Source organism: Lytechinus pictus, chromosome 3 (genome assembly GCF_037042905.1).
Source record: "Lytechinus pictus isolate F3 Inbred chromosome 3, Lp3.0, whole genome shotgun sequence".
Lineage (NCBI taxonomy): Eukaryota > Metazoa > Echinodermata > Echinoidea > Temnopleuroida > Toxopneustidae > Lytechinus > Lytechinus pictus.
In genome coordinates, this window is record NC_087247.1 from 18,961,637 (window position 1) to 18,981,813 (window position 20,177).

The following is a 20,177-nucleotide window of genomic DNA, read 5'->3' on the forward strand; positions in this document are numbered from 1 at the left end:
CTAATGTAACTCGTATTACCCATATACTTCACTTGTAACACATCCAATTAAAACAATCTATCAGTGATGTGTTACTCAAAACCGGACTCGAGCCCGTTTATGCCAGACTCGGTCTCGGACTCGGTCTAGGACTCGGACACGGGGCCCGTGACTCGATGACTCGGCGACGAGTCTTTGAAGATATTTTGGTACTCGGGTATTACGCAATACTTTTGCACATGTGCCGGACTGGAACATGCCGGACTCGGTCTCAGTCTCGGACTCGTAGGGTCGGACTCGATCTCGGACTCGGATTGACTGGACTCGGACACTTCACTGCAATCTTTAGTTTTTGCTAATACATTCCATTTCCCATAAAATCTTTATCAGGTTATTGTTGCTGTCTTGTTATTCATTTATTATACAATCAAAGATCAATGCAGATAAGTATATCTAACTTGATCTTGATCTTGAATGTATCCCATTTTTCATGTGTTTAGTCATGGGGCATAGAACTCTTTCTGACGGCACCCACGTTTTTATCTTCATTCATATTAAATGATATTCACTTTTTTTTATTTATCTTTATTTGTTACTGTCAATTATTGTACTCAAACAGGAGCTTCGCCAGGGGTATTTTGATAGGGGCATGACTACCTGCATCAATTGAATAATCATGACAATAGAATACGACACAAACCTCGAATTTCATACTTTTCTTTCCTCCTTCATATTTCTCCTTAGCAAAATCTAACGATAGTAAAGCGCTTTAAATTATGTATTCATCACATACATGTATGGTTTCTTGCTGCAAAACGTGTGAAGTATAAACCTTTGCATAAGCTACCGTTAAATTTACGGAAATAATGTTCTCTTAATAACGAAAAACAACAGTCATTTTGCACATTGTAAAAATATCTTAAACACATTGAAAATATCCGTGCGTAATTTTTCACGCGTAATTTTACATGCTTAAGCAGAAACGTCCATGACATATTTGCTTAAGAAAGCGCTATACTATTTATATCAGGAGTGGCGCCTGTTATTTCCTTGCTGTTGTGTAGGATCGTGTCTCTCTTAACCTCTTGTCAACATTCACTTCACGGATTGCTCATTCATGAGAACATCAACGACCTTTTGAGGAGAAAGTTCATGTGACCCTTTGCATGTATAATGAAGGGGTCCTGCACAGCATTTAAAAGTATAATGCCCATTATTTCATTCGTTTCATCTGACATGTTTCACTAATTTCTTTAAATAATCGGTTTGCTTGAATATTAGTTTAGCCCATTTTAGTCGGGCCTCTTTTGGGATGTTTACCAGACAGGAGATAATTAATGTTTGCAATTCACTTATTTGCTGTATATTTTTATTTGCATACTGTTGCTGCTGTGATTTATTTTTTTGGGGACACGTACATCCTCCAACATTGTGTAAGGAAGAAACTAAACCAAACCTTGATCGTTATGAATTGACATCTTAGAATTAAAAAAAAAAATTGAAACATATTATGAACTCAATAGATGAAGATTTATTTTAGAAGGCCATGGGAGAGGAGCGACAGGTGCGCCAGAAACAAATAATTTTTTTTTTTTTGGGGGGGGGGGGGGAGGAGGGGGGGGGGTGAGGCTCATGTAACAAATTTCCCTTTCTCTACCGACACTGGGTACGAACATGGAGGTGACTACTTACTTGTGCATAAAATTTGCATAAAATAAATCCCATATGCATACCCTTTTTAAAACGATCTTCTAGAACTATCCTTCCCCACTTCAAACACACACCCAACCACATCTGCCCTTCCCATTTCTAGCGGCTATGCTGTGGACCTACTTCTTTATGTTAATTTGTATCATATTTTATTTCATGTCACCCGATGTCATCTTATCTCAATTCTCATCTAATCCCATCATATTTCTTTTCATTTGGTATTATTTTTTTAATTTTCGTTCTATTTTTTGTATTCATTGGTTTATCAATTTATTTCCTTATTTATTCATCTATTATTTACGCATTGCATCTTTGTTTATTGAGTTTTTTTTATGGAGGGGGTATGCATTTTGTCCCTTCTTTTTTATCTTGATTGGGGTCGACAGCTCCCTGCCCCTTACTTCCAGGGATGAGAGCTGAACTTTTGCAACCTTTAAGAAATTCTCGCATCGAATACTGTCACATTCCGATTGATTTTTGTACTGGCTTCAGTCACTGTGCTTTTTACAGGAGGGATGTGGTATCGATGACTTGAAATTTCTCTTTCGGCTGAAATTAAGGAAGAACTTGAAACATTAATCAGAAAGGGATGCATATTCTATGATTTTGTATATATGAATGTACTGCTCTTGATGTCGGTCGGCTATAACATCTAAACCTGTATATAATTCAACAAGAACCATCTTGTATCGAATTGAATATTTTCATGTTCAACATTAATGGAATTCAATGGAAAGACGAGTACAAACAGCGACATTTTTCATTCTCACAATTGAAATTGGTTATGAATTTATTTCTTATAAAGGTTTCAATAATGTTTTTGGCGCGCACACACACACTCACACACCCACGTTGAAATATATGTTCACTTTAAATTAAAACCCGCTTGTTTATGTTTCAAATGCATTAATGATTATATATATCTAACAAGAAAGATTATGAAAAATAGCCTTGTCTATTGAGAAAGTGTATCATCTGTAACTAGGGAGACGAGAAACCTGGGGAAAAGGCAATTTTCTTCCCTCGCTTCTACTCCCTCTCTCTCTCTCTTTGTAATTTTCTATCTACATTCCATCAAGTGGTTCTTACGCCCTTCAAGGGATAAGTACCCCAGAGCGTGAGGGAGCATACCAAATGAAACACATGGTGGTAATTTATCCACTACTCTTCTACAACCTGAATGCAAACCCAGTGTCAATTTGATGGTGTTAGTCGATGGGATTATTTGATTTGAAGTGTGTATAAAATAGCATTAAAATGCATTGCTGTTACCTCCCATGTGCTTCATGTGTTGTTTGTTATTTCAACCTCGTTTGAATTTGTTTAAAGGCACCCTTTCCCTTTCCGTCTAAAACCTTTCGAATTAGGCCTATCTTTGTTTATAGATTTGTGAAATTCTATATTCATGGTTAGTTTCGCATTGAAAAAAACATTATTTTGAATAACACCCTAGTAATTGTACTTTATGATAATTCCTTAGTTTTGTAAAAAAGCTGTAGTTTTTATCTTAACTTACATCTAATTTATCATCCTTTTTTGGATTGTTGAGGATCCAATACCTATCGTTGTGTGTAACTTTGCAGTAAATAAATTATCGTGCCAAAATTACTGCAATACCCATCTACAGGATGTTGTCATTAAAACGGGCTTAAGTTTGCCATTGTCGTCGTACATGATCATACATCACTCATCTAACACCTCTCAATAATGTAAGGAACATGTAGGAGATGATAACATGATTGTGAGATTGTGCTGTGGCATCCGTCGTGTTCGTTGAGGAGAAAGTTGTTCTGTTATTTAAATGGTTTAATGATAAATTGCTTTTTTGTTTCCATGGAAATATCCTTATTTATTCTATAATTTTTTTTGGTTGCACTGTTAGAATTTTTTGTATTAAAAATACAAAAAAAAGTTCATGCAGCGGAGACTCGAGAACACCTAAAATCCTAATTCACTGTGTAATAATCTGCCACACCTTGTGTAAAATTACCAAAAAATGGTATTTGGTGTATGAAACCTTACAAATTATCTGTAATAATACATTTTATTTATTTATTACAAAAAAAAGACATGTGTTGTTCAATTACATGGAATTTCAGTTATAACAATTTATATAACAATTATTGGAAGAAAATGCTAATGGTTAAACAATCAGAATGCCAAATGTCCAGATTGGTAAATTTGATTTTTTTGTTGTTTCTTTCACTTTAATAACCTGTCCCTTCCGTCTTTTCACTTTTCATCTATTCATTCATTTATTCAATTATTCATTCATTCATTTTATTCATTCATTCGTTCATTCATTCACTCACTCATTCATTCTTTTTAGTATGACATTAAACAGAGGTGCTTTCCGTAATTCTCTTCTACCCTGCCTATTCCTAGGTTTATCTATCTCATCCGATACGAAGGCAGCATTTGGTTGACATGGGTCGACTATCCCTGTATTATCGTAGTTTCGTTTAAAGTTAGAAACGTGCAAAGGGCTCATGTAGCATAATGAAGTCTTAACTAACTGCAAACAAGGGAATCGTTGATATCAGCGCTACACACTAAGAAACTTTTAAACCCTAAATGAAATTATACCAACCTTTAGGGGTGTAATCTTGCAACCTAAGTGGAAAAAGATGCAAAACTGTACCTTTTATCATTATCTGTACCAAGAAATGCTCGTTTACATCCTAAAAGATGCAAATTTAAACCTTTTAAGGTGTATAGTACTTGACAATAAAAAGGTTCAAATTTGAACCCTTAATATCACGGTTCATTTCTACACCTTATAGGGTATATAAATTGCACCCTTAAAGGTGCACAAATTAGCAAAATTGCACTCATTAGCATCCCCTGAGTGTTGCTATTGTACCAACCCCAAGGGTTCAAATTCTAACCCTTATTTCTTAGGGTGTACATCGTAATAATAAGTATATCATTTTAAATATGATAGTTTCCAAAGTTTCGCTTATAAATAAGTTGGTGCGAAATTACGATTCCCCTCTTTTAAAATTCATTTTTGTCAATTCACTTTTTCATTTCTTTAAGAAATATTCAACTGTCCCAAATCATTTCAGGGTTATACAAGTGTAACTGCCACAAACTATGGAGACGATAAACTATCAACACTTCTATTTGCAAATCTCCCTGTTATCATCTTACATCATCTTGATCCCATTTTGCCGCCATGCTCTTTTTTTTCCTTGGCGGATACCATATCTACGAGAATCCGAAATGAAGAGAAGACCTGGCATCATTTACAAACTCATTTGAAGTGAACTCTTCTTGACTTTCGCGATGTTGTCCGAGGTTTATGTTTCATTGATTTGGACAAATGGGCACGTTCTCGGTTCTTGAGTTGCGCAGTTGTTTGCATATTCAACAAGCATATACGTCCGTCTGCAGTAAAGTTATTGTGGCGCCTTTTCCCCCTATATGTTGGTTATGACTGTGGTGGTAACACAATCATGTCGACATAATAAACTTGGTAAAGAACATGAGAATAAACGAAAAACACATTTTACAAGAAATTACTAAGGGTATTGTATTTAACCACAAGTCAGAGAATCTGAACGTTGAATCTGAATTGGAACGTTTGTGATAGTTGTCAACTTGCTTTGTTTTCATTTTGTCCTAAACTTGTTTTAATTTTTTTTTAAATAGGCCATTATTCCACCATGTAGATATGCGCAAAGCGATGACTGTGTCACTCAATCTCATGTGAAAAACGCATAATTATTTTTTAAAAGTGAAAATGTAAAAAATATCGTAATACTCTTTCTGTCATAATTATATTAACAAAATCTAATTTTAGATATCAAAACCCAAAATACTTATAGGTTTTAGCACATCTTGAATGTGATAAGACTATTGTCAAAAATAATAAAAACAATGTGTTTGCGATAACTTGATCATTTTATTTCTCTCCGACATAAAGCAATTTTCGAGCAAAAAATGGGAGGAAGTTTGCACAATATAACCTTCATATAAAACGGATTGACGATGAGAGGAGTGATTGAAGGACTTTTTTGAAAACAAATCAATACTTTCAGAGAGAGAGAGAGAGAGGAAGAGAGAGAGATCTGAGCTAACAGCTTTATTTCAAGAAGGGTATCCACCGGGTTTATAGTGGTAGAAATATAAAATGGCCATCTGTAGATCTCGTGGTTAAAATAAGAAAAACAATTAGATATAGCTTATGCAGCAATGCCAACATTACCGCCCATCTATCTCGAATTTTATCATATATCTACGATTGCCAATTGAGCCTGATGCTTTTTTCAATAGAAGTGCTAATAATACATTCTCTTGATCTTGAAGCAGGATATATTCTATACAGAACACCTTTTCCTCCTCGTCAAAAGGTGAAATGATTTACCCAATCCTCCCCGAGATCCTTCCTCTCCCTCCCGAATGGTGTATGAATATGCTAATTCATTATTGTTTTATGAAGAGAATGCAAAAATATAGATCTACGTCATTGTCATGACTGTACTTATATCTGATAATGATATAAATGAAGCCATTTCAAATGTCATTTAATGTGACAATGGAAAAGATGAATAATGATTTTGAATAAAACATGTAAAACAGTAAGTCTTGTAAAATGCAGGGGCCAGCTATAATAAACAGGAAAATGCTTGCAGCAACACCAGTCAGGAATTGCAGGGTTTTAACATGTTTAAGTGAACTTATTTCAGAATACCTTCGACTTACAATTTCAGAATTATTCATATATACTCTCACACACTTGGGCAACATACTGTCCACTGTGTTGGGTAATGTATGATGGTAAATATCAACATATATTTATATATATATATATATATAATTATATATAGACAAGAATAAAAATGAAGGTCCTGCGTCGGTTATGGTTAGTATATAGCGAAATACAAGGTGAATAAAACCAACCGTTGATAGAAAAGGTATATACATGTGTGTATATATATATATATATATATATATATATATATATATATATATATATATTCTGGTCTATCATTATCCAATTGAGTAAATTTATTACCCAATTATGAGTTTTTATTACCCAATTTTGACACATTTTAACCAATTATTGTGTGGGTAGTACGTTGACCAGGGTTGATTAAAAGTTGGGCAATTTTTGGCAAACTATTTTAAGAGTGCACGGTAGCAATCATTGTTTTAAATTTTGCGTATGCATGCATTTTTTTTGAACTGTAAAACAATATATTGATGTCTAATATTCAAATGACGATATTTTAATGACCATTATCTGTCTATATAATACAAAACAACATTATTTTCTTATTAAAAAATAAGTACCTATTATTTTCTACTGATTACTTTTCCTATATCGAAAAAAGAACATATACAAGCAGTCCTTCTTCCATCCTGACTTTTAATCTTTCATACTTAAAACTGAAGAATATGGAAATTAATCTAATCCTTTTCTTGCAAAGTCATTCTGAATCTACTTAAGATTGTCGCGTAGCAATGCTCGAAACGGACCATTGAGACCGCGAGTCTACAATTCCAGACCTTCAAACCCGCAAAGGTTTTCGAACTTACATACGGCAGTTACTCATTAGATATACTTGGTATCTCCATCTTCTATGTTTTACATATATTCGTAGCCATTTTGGCTGTAATTTTATAAACAAAATTGGTAAAAATTAATAGATAGATGATATTTTCATATCCCGAACATGATAGCTTGGTAAGACTATTTGCCATCTAGGTAGTGGGACCATTAATCAAATCATATCGATCAACGTTGTGAGCTAGCCTCCTGTCCTCGTGACCCAGTTAAAACACTGACTCAAACACCTCTCCCTTCAAACTCCCTTGCATTAGATTCATTACCCCAATAAAAATGTTGCATTTGCGATAAATAGACTACTTACAGCATAGTCTTCAGACCCGTAATTATAAGACCACCCTCTTCATTTTGAGAGGTACGATAGCAAACCACCCACGCAAATACCCGCAGTCACTTTGTCAATTGGGTTGAGGGACGAGTATAGGGGGCTAAACCTGTTGAAACCTATACCAGACTTGCTTTACGCATGTGCAAAAGCGAAGTCATATCGTTCCAAATATGAAATAAGAGAAGACATGTGGGAGGTACAGATGTTTCAAGTTAACCAAATATTACAGCCATAACCCAGAAAAAAAGTAATGTCACGAATCAGGGATTCTTATGAAACTATAATAATGTAGAAAAGGGAATCAGACCGATGATGGCCAGGAAGGGATTATCATTTGGATTTTCCAATCATAATCTCTGAGCAATCATTATAATCTCAGATAGGGATATAATATGAATGAATTTCTATCAAAGTAATTGTAACCTGGCAAACCCAGACAAAGTCTGAACAAACTCCAACACCCACGTTCACCAAGCCTTTCAAACCTAAAACACATCGTGGCCTAATTCAGTAAAGGAACTAAATTCTTACATCTGGATGTGATGATGGATTAATAGAAGAACAGTGGGAGGTGAAATAAGATCAATAAGCATGAAATATCAACAGAGGCGGGGCAAGAACATTTTTAATGGAGGAGGAGAACCTGACGACCTAGAGTGACGTATTTCTGTTTTAAGATAAATTATAAAGGTACTAGAGAGTTCAGCACAAACGACTTCCCCTGTATATACTCGTCTCCCTTCTTTCCTTTTCTTCCCTATTTCTTGTTTCATTACTTGAAAAATAATAAGGATCGATCCCTGTCCCCTCATGTGGTGCCGCCCCTGAAAGTCCAGACCCGATTTTCCAAAGACCAAATGCAATTTCATGTTAACCGTACTTCACGTCAAGTCTTATTTCATAATATCTTCATTTTTATAAGTGTTTTTTAACTTGAAATAAATATTTTGTTGTTCGTATACTAACATCGTTGGCCTTATAGTCACTCGCACATTAAAGCATAGTAATGTCTTGGGAATTAATTGGACCAATCATTAAAGTATTCATTAAAAACCTATGTCAACTGAGGACTATGATAGGGGGGGGGGTTGCCCACGAAATAAACCCAGATATTTTAAATGATTAACAACCAAATTACTTGAAGCAGACTTCTGTTGTTCACCAATAATTCACCAATAACTTTCACTGTGCGGAATGCGGAATATAGTGAGACGTACAGTTTATGTTGCCATTATTTTTCGTCTCGACGTTATTACGACGTGTCGAAGACGTACCTGATATTACGGACTTTTTGCAACCACTACGTATTTTGGAGCCCGGGGGGGGGGGGGGCACTTCCATTGACGAATGGATACCATGCGCGACCATGGGGTCTCGAAAAGCACCCTAAATGCACCCCTTAACAAGTATTGGTGTGTGAAACCTTACCCTTAACGAGTATTGGAAACAAAACGATACCCTTGGCAAGTATTCCATGAATTGAACCCCTAAACAAGTACAGCGATATTTTAATTTTTATATGTCACGGACGTCGGTTTTACCTTTACCTACATGTACATAATTGGGTTTAGTACGGCCCAACCTCCCACACCACGCGCAAATCAGACTCTAAACACGTGTTGAATGTTGGAGCAAAAAGTACATCCTTTATAAAACATTTTAGTCTTTTTTTATACCCTCGAAAATTTGACCCTAAACACGTAGCTTTTTTAGCAAAATAGATACCTTTTTTCATTATTTTAGTGTTTTTGACACCCTTATTACGTTACGTACGTAACGTGCCCTATCTTGAAAAAGACATACTTTTTTACGTGTTTTGGGGGTCACGCATGGTATCTAATCGTCATTGCCAGTAGCCTCCTCCCCCGGGTTTGGAACGTAGAGAAGTTATTCTCAAAAACCCTTCTTGACATACAGAGTAGCAGCCTTTGTCGAAAATTGGTGAAGCACTCTGGACAAACGGCGTATTTGCAATTTTTCGTTAATAGCTCCAAATCTTAGGACGATCTGCTGTCCCGGTTCACCAATTTTCGACAAAGACCTCTACACTGTTCATTGTGATTTGACAGGAATATTTAGTAGACATTAAACTATGTATAGTAGATGACAGCAGGGGAACGGCTCACCGTTGCTGAAAGGACCACTCTGGGAAGTCGAAATGGTCGCCTTGAAGGGAGCGCACGCTATTTGTCCTCATGAAATCCGGTAGGCCTCATGTATCCGGTATAGGTTATGTGAGATTTATGTTATATTCAACCTCATGCAATGGGTTTAGATGGATTAATTTTTTTTTCACTTTTCATTATTTTTACTCTTCTCACCCTTTTCTTACTTGCACAATTTCCCATTCGATTGTATTTCATTCTGCCAATCATTGTTAAAATCTATATATGGCGTAACGATAAACAATCAATTTAGGAATAAATCAATGCAGGCGAAACAGATCATTCTCATTCTGTCATCAGGTGACATGTACGCCATTAACACGGAAGTTGTATTATTGCATCATTAAAATGTAATTCAATGCACATTTCCAAGTATAAATATAAATATATTATATGTAAATGATCATACACAACTGACACATAAAAAACACATCTGAATTACCTGAGTTTAATATAAAACGTATCTTCTTTAGTCTTTTATTTTTCATATTTGCATGCCATTTCGTTATGATAAACACGTTCAAATGAAACACATCACAAACATCTTTCTATATCATACAAAATAATACAGACGCAATAAATTAAAGACAAACACAAACTTATGGATCGCCGGTCATGTAAATTTGATGATACAAAGTAGGGATAACACGCAATATATGACTTTCTGTTTCCGTCTCCTACTCATGGTATCCACTTTACTCAACAAATATTTTGAGATTATCCTCGAAAATGGATACTGCTCGCTCTCGAGCACTGAGACATATTTGAATAAAACCATATATTGACCAAATGTATGCTAACTTTGTAAGAGTCGAGCACTTCATACTCTCACATACTCATGGTTAATAAATGTCAACCACTAGTCTATCTCGGGGCGGTGGCAAGGAGTTTAATGCACAAAAACACACTTGGTAAGTACAAAGTAAATATGGTTTACTCAGAATGGGAAGCATATTTATGCTCTAGAAAAGGATTTAAGCGGTTGTCTTCTATTTTTAACAACCGGAAACCCATGTATATAGAACGCAGCAGCCGTTTTCATTATTATTCCAATTTGTATTGGCGAATCACGTAAAATTTATTACAACAAGAATTGCCAGACATAGGACGAGAATGATCGTTCTAGATAAAATGAAAAAAAAAAGATAGATGCAAAGTGATAAATTACTTTAAAAAAAAGTTCATGGAGATGGAGAGAGGTAATAGTTCTATTTATCAAAACGTAAGAACCAAACAATTAAAAATCAAAGGAAACAAATAGCTTCGGAAGAACAACAAAAAGCGTCGAATTAAACAGTATCTTCTGATTTGATGTATTGAATATTTTCTTCATTTGTGACAATGCGGGAAGCATGTTGACATTATCTATAATTGAGTGTTTTAAGAAACAACCTTCTGCATGTAAACATCAATAGAACATTATTATGCAGTCCCCAAATTGAATGAATGTTCATGATGTTGGTGATGGTCCGAACATAATGGTTGCCAAGGTGATGAAAAAGGTAAACAAAAGATTGACGGGGACAATCACAAGACTTGGAAAATTTAACCCGAAGACATCGTACATTAAAAAGGGCATGCTTGTGGTAGGCATATATTGCGGCTTATATTTTCAACGTTCTTGGGTTTTTGCACTATTTCAAAATAAAGGGAGCTTTGTCTTTTATGGAATTTAGTTTTTAGTAAGGCGTTGTTAACATAAGTAGTAGTAGAAGTTGTCACGGCAGTAGAAACATTAGTACAGTGATAGTAGTAGAAGTTGTAGTAGTAGTAGTAGTATTATAAGTAGTAGCAGGCGTAGAAGTAGGAGTAGAGACAGTAGTAATAGTAGTAGTAGAAGTAGTAATGGTAGTCATCGGAGTAGTAGTAGCATTAGTAGTAGAAGTAGTATAGTAGTAATAGTAGTAGTAGTAGTAGTAGTAGTAGTAGTAGTAGTAGTAGTATAGGAGTAGTAGTAATGATATACATTTGTATATGTATTCCGATATGCACTTTAATAAATACTCAAGTTTCAAATTGGGTTCATTCAAAGAAGTACCCATTTACCTCATATGGATTGGGGGCAGCAAAATATGGCAATCGTCGTTGTCGTAATAGTACATGCAGTCGGTAGTAGTTGCAGTAATAATAATAATAGCAGCATTAGCGGTAGTAGTAGTAGTAGTAGTAACAATAGTGAAATAGTAGTAGGATAAGTTGAAGTAGCAGTGGTAGTGGTAGAAGTAGAACTAGGATTTGTTCTAGTGTTAGCAGTAGTAGTAAAAGTTGTAGTAGTTCTAGTAGTAATAATAGTAGTAGTCGTTGTAGAAGTGCAGTTAAATTATTAGTAATGTTGTTATCAGTCTTTTTCGTCGTTGTAGTAGTACTAGTAGTAATATTAGTAGTAGTAGTGGTGGTAGTAGTAGTAGCAGCGGTAGTAGTAGTAGTAGTAGTAGCAGCAGTAGTAGTAGTAATATAGTAGTAGTAGTAGTAGTAGTAGTAATAGTAAAATTAGTGGTAGTAGTACTACTCGTAGTAGAAGTACAATTAGAGGTAGTAGTAGTTATGAAAATTAGGAACTGTAGTATTAATAGTTGTTGCTGTTGGTTATTTGGTGGTGGTGGTGGTGATGCATGGTCTCCATTCATTTAGTAGGTTTCAATGTCTTGGCATTGATGGTGAGTAGAGCATCCCCTAATATACGTAGAACAAATGGTTCGTTTGGAGTTTTAAAACTAAACTACATGGAAGTAACATGGGGTGAGGAGTCTTGATTTTCAAAGGATGAATTAAACCGTTATGTATGACATGTGTAATGGGCGATTATTTTTGGCCGAAAATCAATCGAAGGATATTCTGTCCAGTTTTGCGATCCATGGTCTCATCAGGGGTAGTCTGGAACTCAGGTAAAGTCTTTCTTCGTATGTCCATGGTCAACTTCAATCCCAACTGCAGACTTTTGGGAAATTTGATTTTTTTTTTTTTTTTTTTTTTTTTTTTTTTGGGGGGGGGCGTTCTGGAGGTCTGAATACAGACCCGCGTCCTTTTGGGTCAACTTGTCAAGATTTTTTGTATTACTGTGTCCAATGATTTATTTTTAGTTGACATAACGTCTCTGACTTGTCGCCGAACCCAATGTATTTCCAAGCCTCCTTCACATGCGATTTAGGTGGGCTCGTTGTAATTTTTCTCATTGGGATATATTTAATCGTCACTTCGTCTCGTTATAGTTTTGGAGATGTCTTTTTGATATAATAAACATTGTGCCAGACATGTCTGTATACTATTTGATATATCATTCAACAACGAAAACAACTACATTGGCTGATATCAACTTAATCGATGCCCTATAACATGTATAAGGGGCACCGGTCATGTTGACCCCAACTAGGTATCTGACTCAAAAGCCGTTGGTTCGTTGGCTGGTAATACTTCAGTCAAACTTTAAGTCATTGTAGCATCGTCTCGTCACATTTCATTGTAATTTTTGTGTATGTATCGGGTCATAATTATGTCGGTGGTCATATTATAAAAGAATCTTCCTCTAGTTTAATTCTAGCGTCTTGTAGCTTCTCGATGGACTTTCTAGTGGTCATTTTGCGAGAGTCTCCATTAAATTTCGTACTAAAGTTGTATCGTCAGTCGTAGAACCAGTGAAGACTACGTGATTGTATCCGAAAGTATTATACCGTATTTTAATGTATATTAATTACAATACAGTATAGTCCATCAACATTGTAGTGTTGTTTACTGGTCATGGATACAACTGCTATTTTCTGAGGAAAAAGTGACGTAGCGAAAGTCAGTCGAATAATGGATGTTTGCCCTGCTTTCCGCTTTTTTTGTTGTTTATGTCTACATGTAGGTCAGGTTAGATTTCCCAATTAATTATTTCTGTTATTCATGCTATTGTTAATTGGTTATTCCAATATACTTTGTTCTTATAATGTCAGTTCTTGACAGATATTTTATCAATATTTCTTCTAATATAATTGTACGAGCCGCAGGTACCCATCTTCCCGTTTGTCGAGACAAAATAAAAGTTTGTATACATGAACTCATTAGAGATGAAATTAGCTATGAATAATGTGTAGAAGATTGGCGGAAAGTCCTCGCCTACATCAAAGGTGATTAGTTTACTTATCATGCAAACAAGTTAACGGCCACGTAGTGGGATTAATATGGAATGAATGTCAAAGGGTACAATCCCATACAGCAAACAGCTATCAAATGATAGACTATAAATTTGGGCGCGAAGTCATGTTAGGGTCTTCTAACGTGTCTAAGGAGGATAAAGGCATCCTCAAATGTTTTAATGTTAACATACACATCACGACAAAGCAAACTTGTTCGATAAGCATGGTATGTCTCGTCGTCGTCCAGTTACTCTGATTGGCGATAGTTTAGTTGAAACAAATGTATACATATGGATCAGTCTTTATGAAGTAATCGTTCCTCGTACATAGAAACTCTGCATTAGGTTTACGTGGTCTATGTATATTTTAACCTGTTTAACTTTGATCACCCTTCATCTCTCACATGTCTTATATAGGCTCCATTCTCGACCGTCGTGAATCTGAAAGCTTAACCATGTTAATGCAGCAGAATCTATATTGTTCAGTTTGTCCGCATCGATTTTCATATCACCAAAAATCAGCGTTTGGTCATTTTATTGTCGTCGAATGGGAACTGGTCGTCTAAAAGTCAGGAAAATAATCTAAAAAACAGACAAATCTTATCCGTCTAGTATCTCGTATAATGTTTAAGTGCTCCCAAATTGCAATATCATTTTAAAGGCAGCATTAATGGTCCTTGCCCTTCCATTTACATTGTTCTTTTACTCCATGTACAAGTGGACTTGTCATTACGGTTAGCAACATTGTCATCATAACATTCCATGAGAAGTACAACTTTGTGCTGTGTCTTTGACATTGCCCAAAGTTTATTTTATTAAAAATACAAACATTTGTGTGTAAGAAGTTTAGTTTTAGTGGAATATGGTAATATAACAGTTTGGAAGTCGTTCAAAAACAGTCTTAAGATGCCTGATACTATATCATGTATATTGTGATTGGAAAAAGACTGATTATCGACATAATTATGTTTTTTTTTCAATCAATGATACGTTTACCTTCTCTCCTCGTTGTGTCATGTAGCGTCAGCCGTCTGACTTATTTATTACCATGTTAAAACCTTAATAAGTGTTAAAACCTTAGTATAGAGTAACATGTTCAAAGTCAGGTCTTACGAATGGTAAAATGATCGACACCAACAGCAACCCGGTCTGACATAATATTGCCATCAGCTTTGTTCCGTAAAAGTCTGTTGAACATGTTGAAGAGATATGTACAGAGCGTCGGTCACAATTAGCTTATGGGTTAAAAAGAATCACAGCCCCAGGTGTGTCAGTCTTATTGGTATCGGCCTCGTGATTGTTCTGCATTAAACAAAATATGTTGTAATAGGTTCATGGTGATACGAACAGCGTCAAAGTTGCTATTATAGTATTCACACGTCTTCATGTAATTGTCATGGAGCCAAGGAACGTCCGTCCCAATAGAAGTCAGTCCCATTAATGCTCCTGTCAAATCGATCGTGAAATTGTATGAAGTGGGGACGTTTGTCTCGTCAGCAGTCAGACTCACATCCGTCAATAGACAAAAAGTTGGGGGTAAGGGACGTCGATGTATTTGGTAGTCCTGTCTTTGACTTAATTGTACTCTTGTCATATCTCAAAAAAATTATCGGATAGCAAACGTTGGTCTCATTTGTAATCAGTCGTGATTAAAATAATAAGTCTTGGTAAAATCTGAAGAAAAAAAACCCGGGAACATCCGTCTCGTTCGTAGTCAGTCTTATCCTGTCTCAGAGTCAGTGCTTTTGTGAAGACAGATAAAATACTTGGGTTCAGAAACCATGGATATATCCGTCCCACCCACAGGTGTTTTCGGGTCGGGGACTTACGTCTCCCAGGTAACCTTAAATGACACATTCGCACCTAAATATGTGAAATAACAGATTAGTTTTTTTATTACTTGTCACATGACATGCGGAATATCTTTGTGTGACATGAAAATGAGTTATGTCACATTTAAGTCCGTGATATGGCACTCGAGTTTCTTGGTAGTTTTGAATCCTATAAAGTGTGTCATTTCATCACAGATGGGCTAGCTTGGACAACAGTCATTTTGAGATCAAGAACATTTGTCTCATTTGCAATAAATCTCATATATTTCTTTGAAAATTATTGAGTCTATGAATATCTCACTCATTTTTAGTTAGTCCTTGGATAAGAAACATCGTCTTATTCGTAGATAGATGAATATCACCCTATTTTGTCATATCAGAGAAAACTCTCGAGAGCGTCCGTCTCATTAGTCTCGGAGTCATCCATATCTAAGAAAGATGCCCGGCCGTCCGATTTGTTGGTAACGATAATGACATGCAATAACTGTTTAGCGCTCGTTAAATGCATTTTATTTTATAAGAAGCGCTAGCTGTATACCATTATACCGGCTCCCGTCCTTAGCACGCATACCTAGAACAGGCGCTCTATTTGTCAAGGAACTTTTGCCTACCAGGTAACTATTTACTACAGCTGGAAAGTGGAAAATGTAGATAAACACTATGCCAGAGAACGCGAGTGCTGTGGTAGAATTTTAACCCAAAACTCTGTGATTCAAAATTCGAAAACCTGCCCACTGCGCCAGAACACTTTCTGTCAAATCTGAACTAATTCCTATACGATATTACGGAAATAACAATGTTGTTATAGTAGGTCTCTTCATACTACATACAGGTCAGGGGTATCTTGTTAATGGTCAGTAGAAAAAAATCATCCTTGTTTGATAACAGTCAATGATACTTCCGTCATTCACCAAAAAGGATCGTGGAACTAGGAAAGTCTGTCTTGTTCGTAGTCAATTCTTTTTGTTTGGAGACGAGGTTGTGTCTCCCTTATGCCCTCAATTCCATTGCGCCTTTATCTTTAGCACCTCAGATTTATGGTTATTTTGGACTATTTCACGAAGCAATTCGTTAGTTACAGCATTTGTAAGCTATACTGATATATCTGTCCCTGATTAACAAAGAGGAAGTTTAGGGTGAAAATCACTGAAAAAAAATCGTCCAATGACACTTCAGTCTTGTTTGTGGTTAGAAACGTGGCACTTCAGATAATTGTTGGTCTCCTAATTTGTTATGTTGAACATATTTTGCTAAAGAACGTATATATATTTTTTTTCGAAGTCGTTTTTAAAATTCAAATTTATTTTTTAACGATCTAGGCATAATAGTGATTATTTGGGAGTCTTTTCTAGGAAAATCATGTATGAGCTCGGTTAATGGAGTTACTGGTAAAGGCAATCATATTTTACGAGAACTTTATATCGAGTGATTAATGATATTTTCTTCAAAGCACCTCTCGATGCCATTATATCAGTCAGTTGAATAGGATTCTGATAAATTGATTGGAAGTTGAATAAACTGTCGTTCCATGTATTAAAATTGCAATGAAATGATTTTTCCAACTTGATTCAACGTGTTCATCGTGTAGGGTTAAGTAAAATTTAGCATGACATTAATCCAACACATTCTCAAAATTGATTAACATTGAATTTGATAACATGTTATTTGCATGATTGTGAAGATGTAGGCTATATAAATAATATTCTATAAAAGTATAAATAGACTTCAGAATCGACAGGTCAACCGAATTCCATTAGGCAACATATACAGTACTAAACTAAAAAGAAAACCAAAAAAGCACACGAGCGAATTGATAAATGAAATACATTTAGTACATGCGGGAAAATTATGACAGATGTTGAGGAACGGTAAATTATATGATCACAGTAGAAATTACTTGAAATTGTTGTGTAAATGTCAAACAATAATTTGCATCTTAATTATATCATCTTTATTACCTTTCATAGTGGCATTCGTTTTATGAGGATTTCTAGTCGGAATCAGTGTCAACTATTGTTACTCCTATATACGTGTGTTACATACAAGACTATACCCGATTCAATTGCATGTCATAATAGTATAATTAATTCATCTTGCAAAATATATGTCTATGTATATTTTTACTGGCACTTCAATGCGGAAAAAAAAATCTGAACAAGATTGCAAGCAGCTATTTGCTTTTCGGTCTTCTGTACATTGATCTAGTCTGGGGTTTGGGTTTAGTCGAAGATCTACAGGATGTGATGCCAAAAATTTTCTTGAAGGCTTTCCTAAAGTTACTGTTGCACAGTGGATATATAAAGGGATTCATGGTTGAGTTCAAGTAGCCCAGCCATATCAGAGCATAGTGAACATTCGGGTCAACACAATTTGGACAGTAAGCAATAACCATGAATGATATGAAGTACGGTAGCCAACAGGTGATGAAACAACTGACAATAATACCCAATTGCTTAGCAGCTTTTCTTTCTTTGTTCAACGAGAAACGTCGGATTCGGTCCCGTAAGAACTCGCTCGTCTTTCCATGTCTAATACTAAATCTTGCAAATGAAAATCGACCCGCGATTCCACCGTTCTTTACTTGAGGTTTAGGTTTTGCTCGACTAGGAGATAAATTATCCGGGCTGACATTATCAGTTGGAAGTAGATGAGTAGGACTTGAACTCTCTTTGTTGTACCTAACGCCCCTATACTTTGGACTTGTAGTTTTCCTCTCATCGTAAGAGTTTCTACGCAATGGTTCAAGTTCTTCTTTGGATGCGACAGAATCAACAGTAAATGATATCCTCCTTTTTGTCGTCCCATTTGGAGCACGATCGGGACATAAATACGTTTCTCCTTGTCTCAATATAGACTTATTATCTGATACATTACCATTGATTTCTTTCATTTGAATGACCTCTCCATCCGTCTGGATATCTCCAGGACCACTGGAAGTACTATTAGACGGTTCTTTTATCATGGGAACATTTGTTTCTATCCTATGTTTGTTATTCTCGTCAGGTAGAATTCTTTTTACTTGCTTTATGGCAAGTGAATCCTTTTCTGCTCTTTTTCTCTTAAGTATCCGCTGCCCAGGAGGAACTCCTCCCATCATACTGGGACCTACTATACCAGCAAGACCCATTGTTGCCAATGTTAAATGCGAGATATTTTTCAACTGATGATCAACCTCTCCTTTCTTTATTCGTTTAGCAGCGATGTTTGGCGGACACGACTCGCTCTGGTCGGCATATTCTTGCGAGGTGTCTTTACTCGTACTTAATGAATCGAAGTCAGGTATCCATGAAGCATTTTGTTCTTCCACTTCTTCCGGCTCCTCATTCGAAGGGGTATTTGGACAAACATCTACCGCTACAGGTAACGGAATCATGTGAGCAGAGTGTCTGATCGAATACTTCTTATTTCCACTCGACCTCTGCCCTACACACATCTTTGATCTTGTCTTGATTTCATAAAATATCTTTCCGTAAACGAATAGCATGGATATTAGCGGAATGTAAAAATTAAGTATTGCTGTCAGGACTTTGAATATTATATTTGCATGGAATTCCGTGTCGCACTCGTTGGACGGAACAGCCCTTGGTTTTCCATCCCGTTCAAAGTAATGCCATCCCCAGACCGGTACGATCCATGCGCAAGAAAGACACCACGCCAAACTTATCATGAGCATAGCACGGCGTGGCGTTCTTTTCTTCATGTATTTCAACGGCGAGCTAATGGACCAGTACCGATCGAGACTGAGAATAAATAGATTGAAAATGGAAGCCGTACAGGTGACGTAGTCGGTGGTTAACCATGTTTGGCACACGATGAGTCCAAGTAGCCATTGACCTTCCACGAAGTAGATGATACTTAGCGGCATCACGAGGGTTCCAATGAGTAGGTCCGCAACAGCTAGACTGAGAATAAAGTAATTGCTTACAGTTCGAAGTCTTCTGTCCGTCCGCACCGCAACAATTACAAGGGCGTTGCCAATACATGTGATAAGGCTTACGAACGACATGGCAGTAGCTATTGGTATGATCACTTGCAGAGGGAGCTTGACGGCGCCAGATGACACCGTGCTTTCGTTAAAGTTGCTCTCGTTCATGGGGAACCCAGAATAACCACTGTAGTCCTCCTCCCCGAACAGGAGAGGAGAATTACTAGCATGGTCGATGTTCAGATAGGTTTCGCCTATATTTCCTAATCCAGACGCCATCTTGGACGTTTCTCTTACGGGGTTGCCACAAGAGAACTTGCATCAGCGTGTATCCATTTCATACGCGAATCACATCAACACAGCAACTTCAGTCATTTGAGCCACTTAATGAAACGCGATTATCGTTTCTTAACCGTCTTGCAATATGAATTATAGCTAGTTTAAAGTTTCATCGGATTGGCATAGCTATTCTTCCATGTAGTATCAGCGAAGAGGGGTCGCTCCTCGTGACGTCGTGGTATCTGAAATGAAAGAAAAGAAAATATACTC

The 20,177-nt window shown here is 36.3% G+C and overlaps 1 protein-coding gene across 1 annotated transcript; it reads right to left on the reverse strand.

Annotated features, from left to right (window-relative positions):
• Nucleotides 1-10,204: 10,204 nt before the first annotated feature.
• On the reverse strand, nucleotides 10,205-20,145 carry LOC129256486 (histamine H1 receptor-like). Its single transcript, XM_054894675.2, has one exon. It carries the CDS (start codon nucleotides 19,905-19,907, stop codon nucleotides 17,874-17,876), a length of 2,034 nt encoding a protein of 677 aa, XP_054750650.1. The 5' UTR covers nucleotides 19,908-20,145; the 3' UTR covers nucleotides 10,205-17,873.
• Between the last annotated feature and the right edge of the window lie 32 nt (nucleotides 20,146-20,177).

Excerpts from the sequence above, each read along its gene's own strand:
- LOC129256486 (XM_054894675.2), bottom strand. The coding sequence starts at position 19,907 with ATGGCGTCTGGATTAGGAAATATAGGCGAAACCTATCTGAACATCGAC.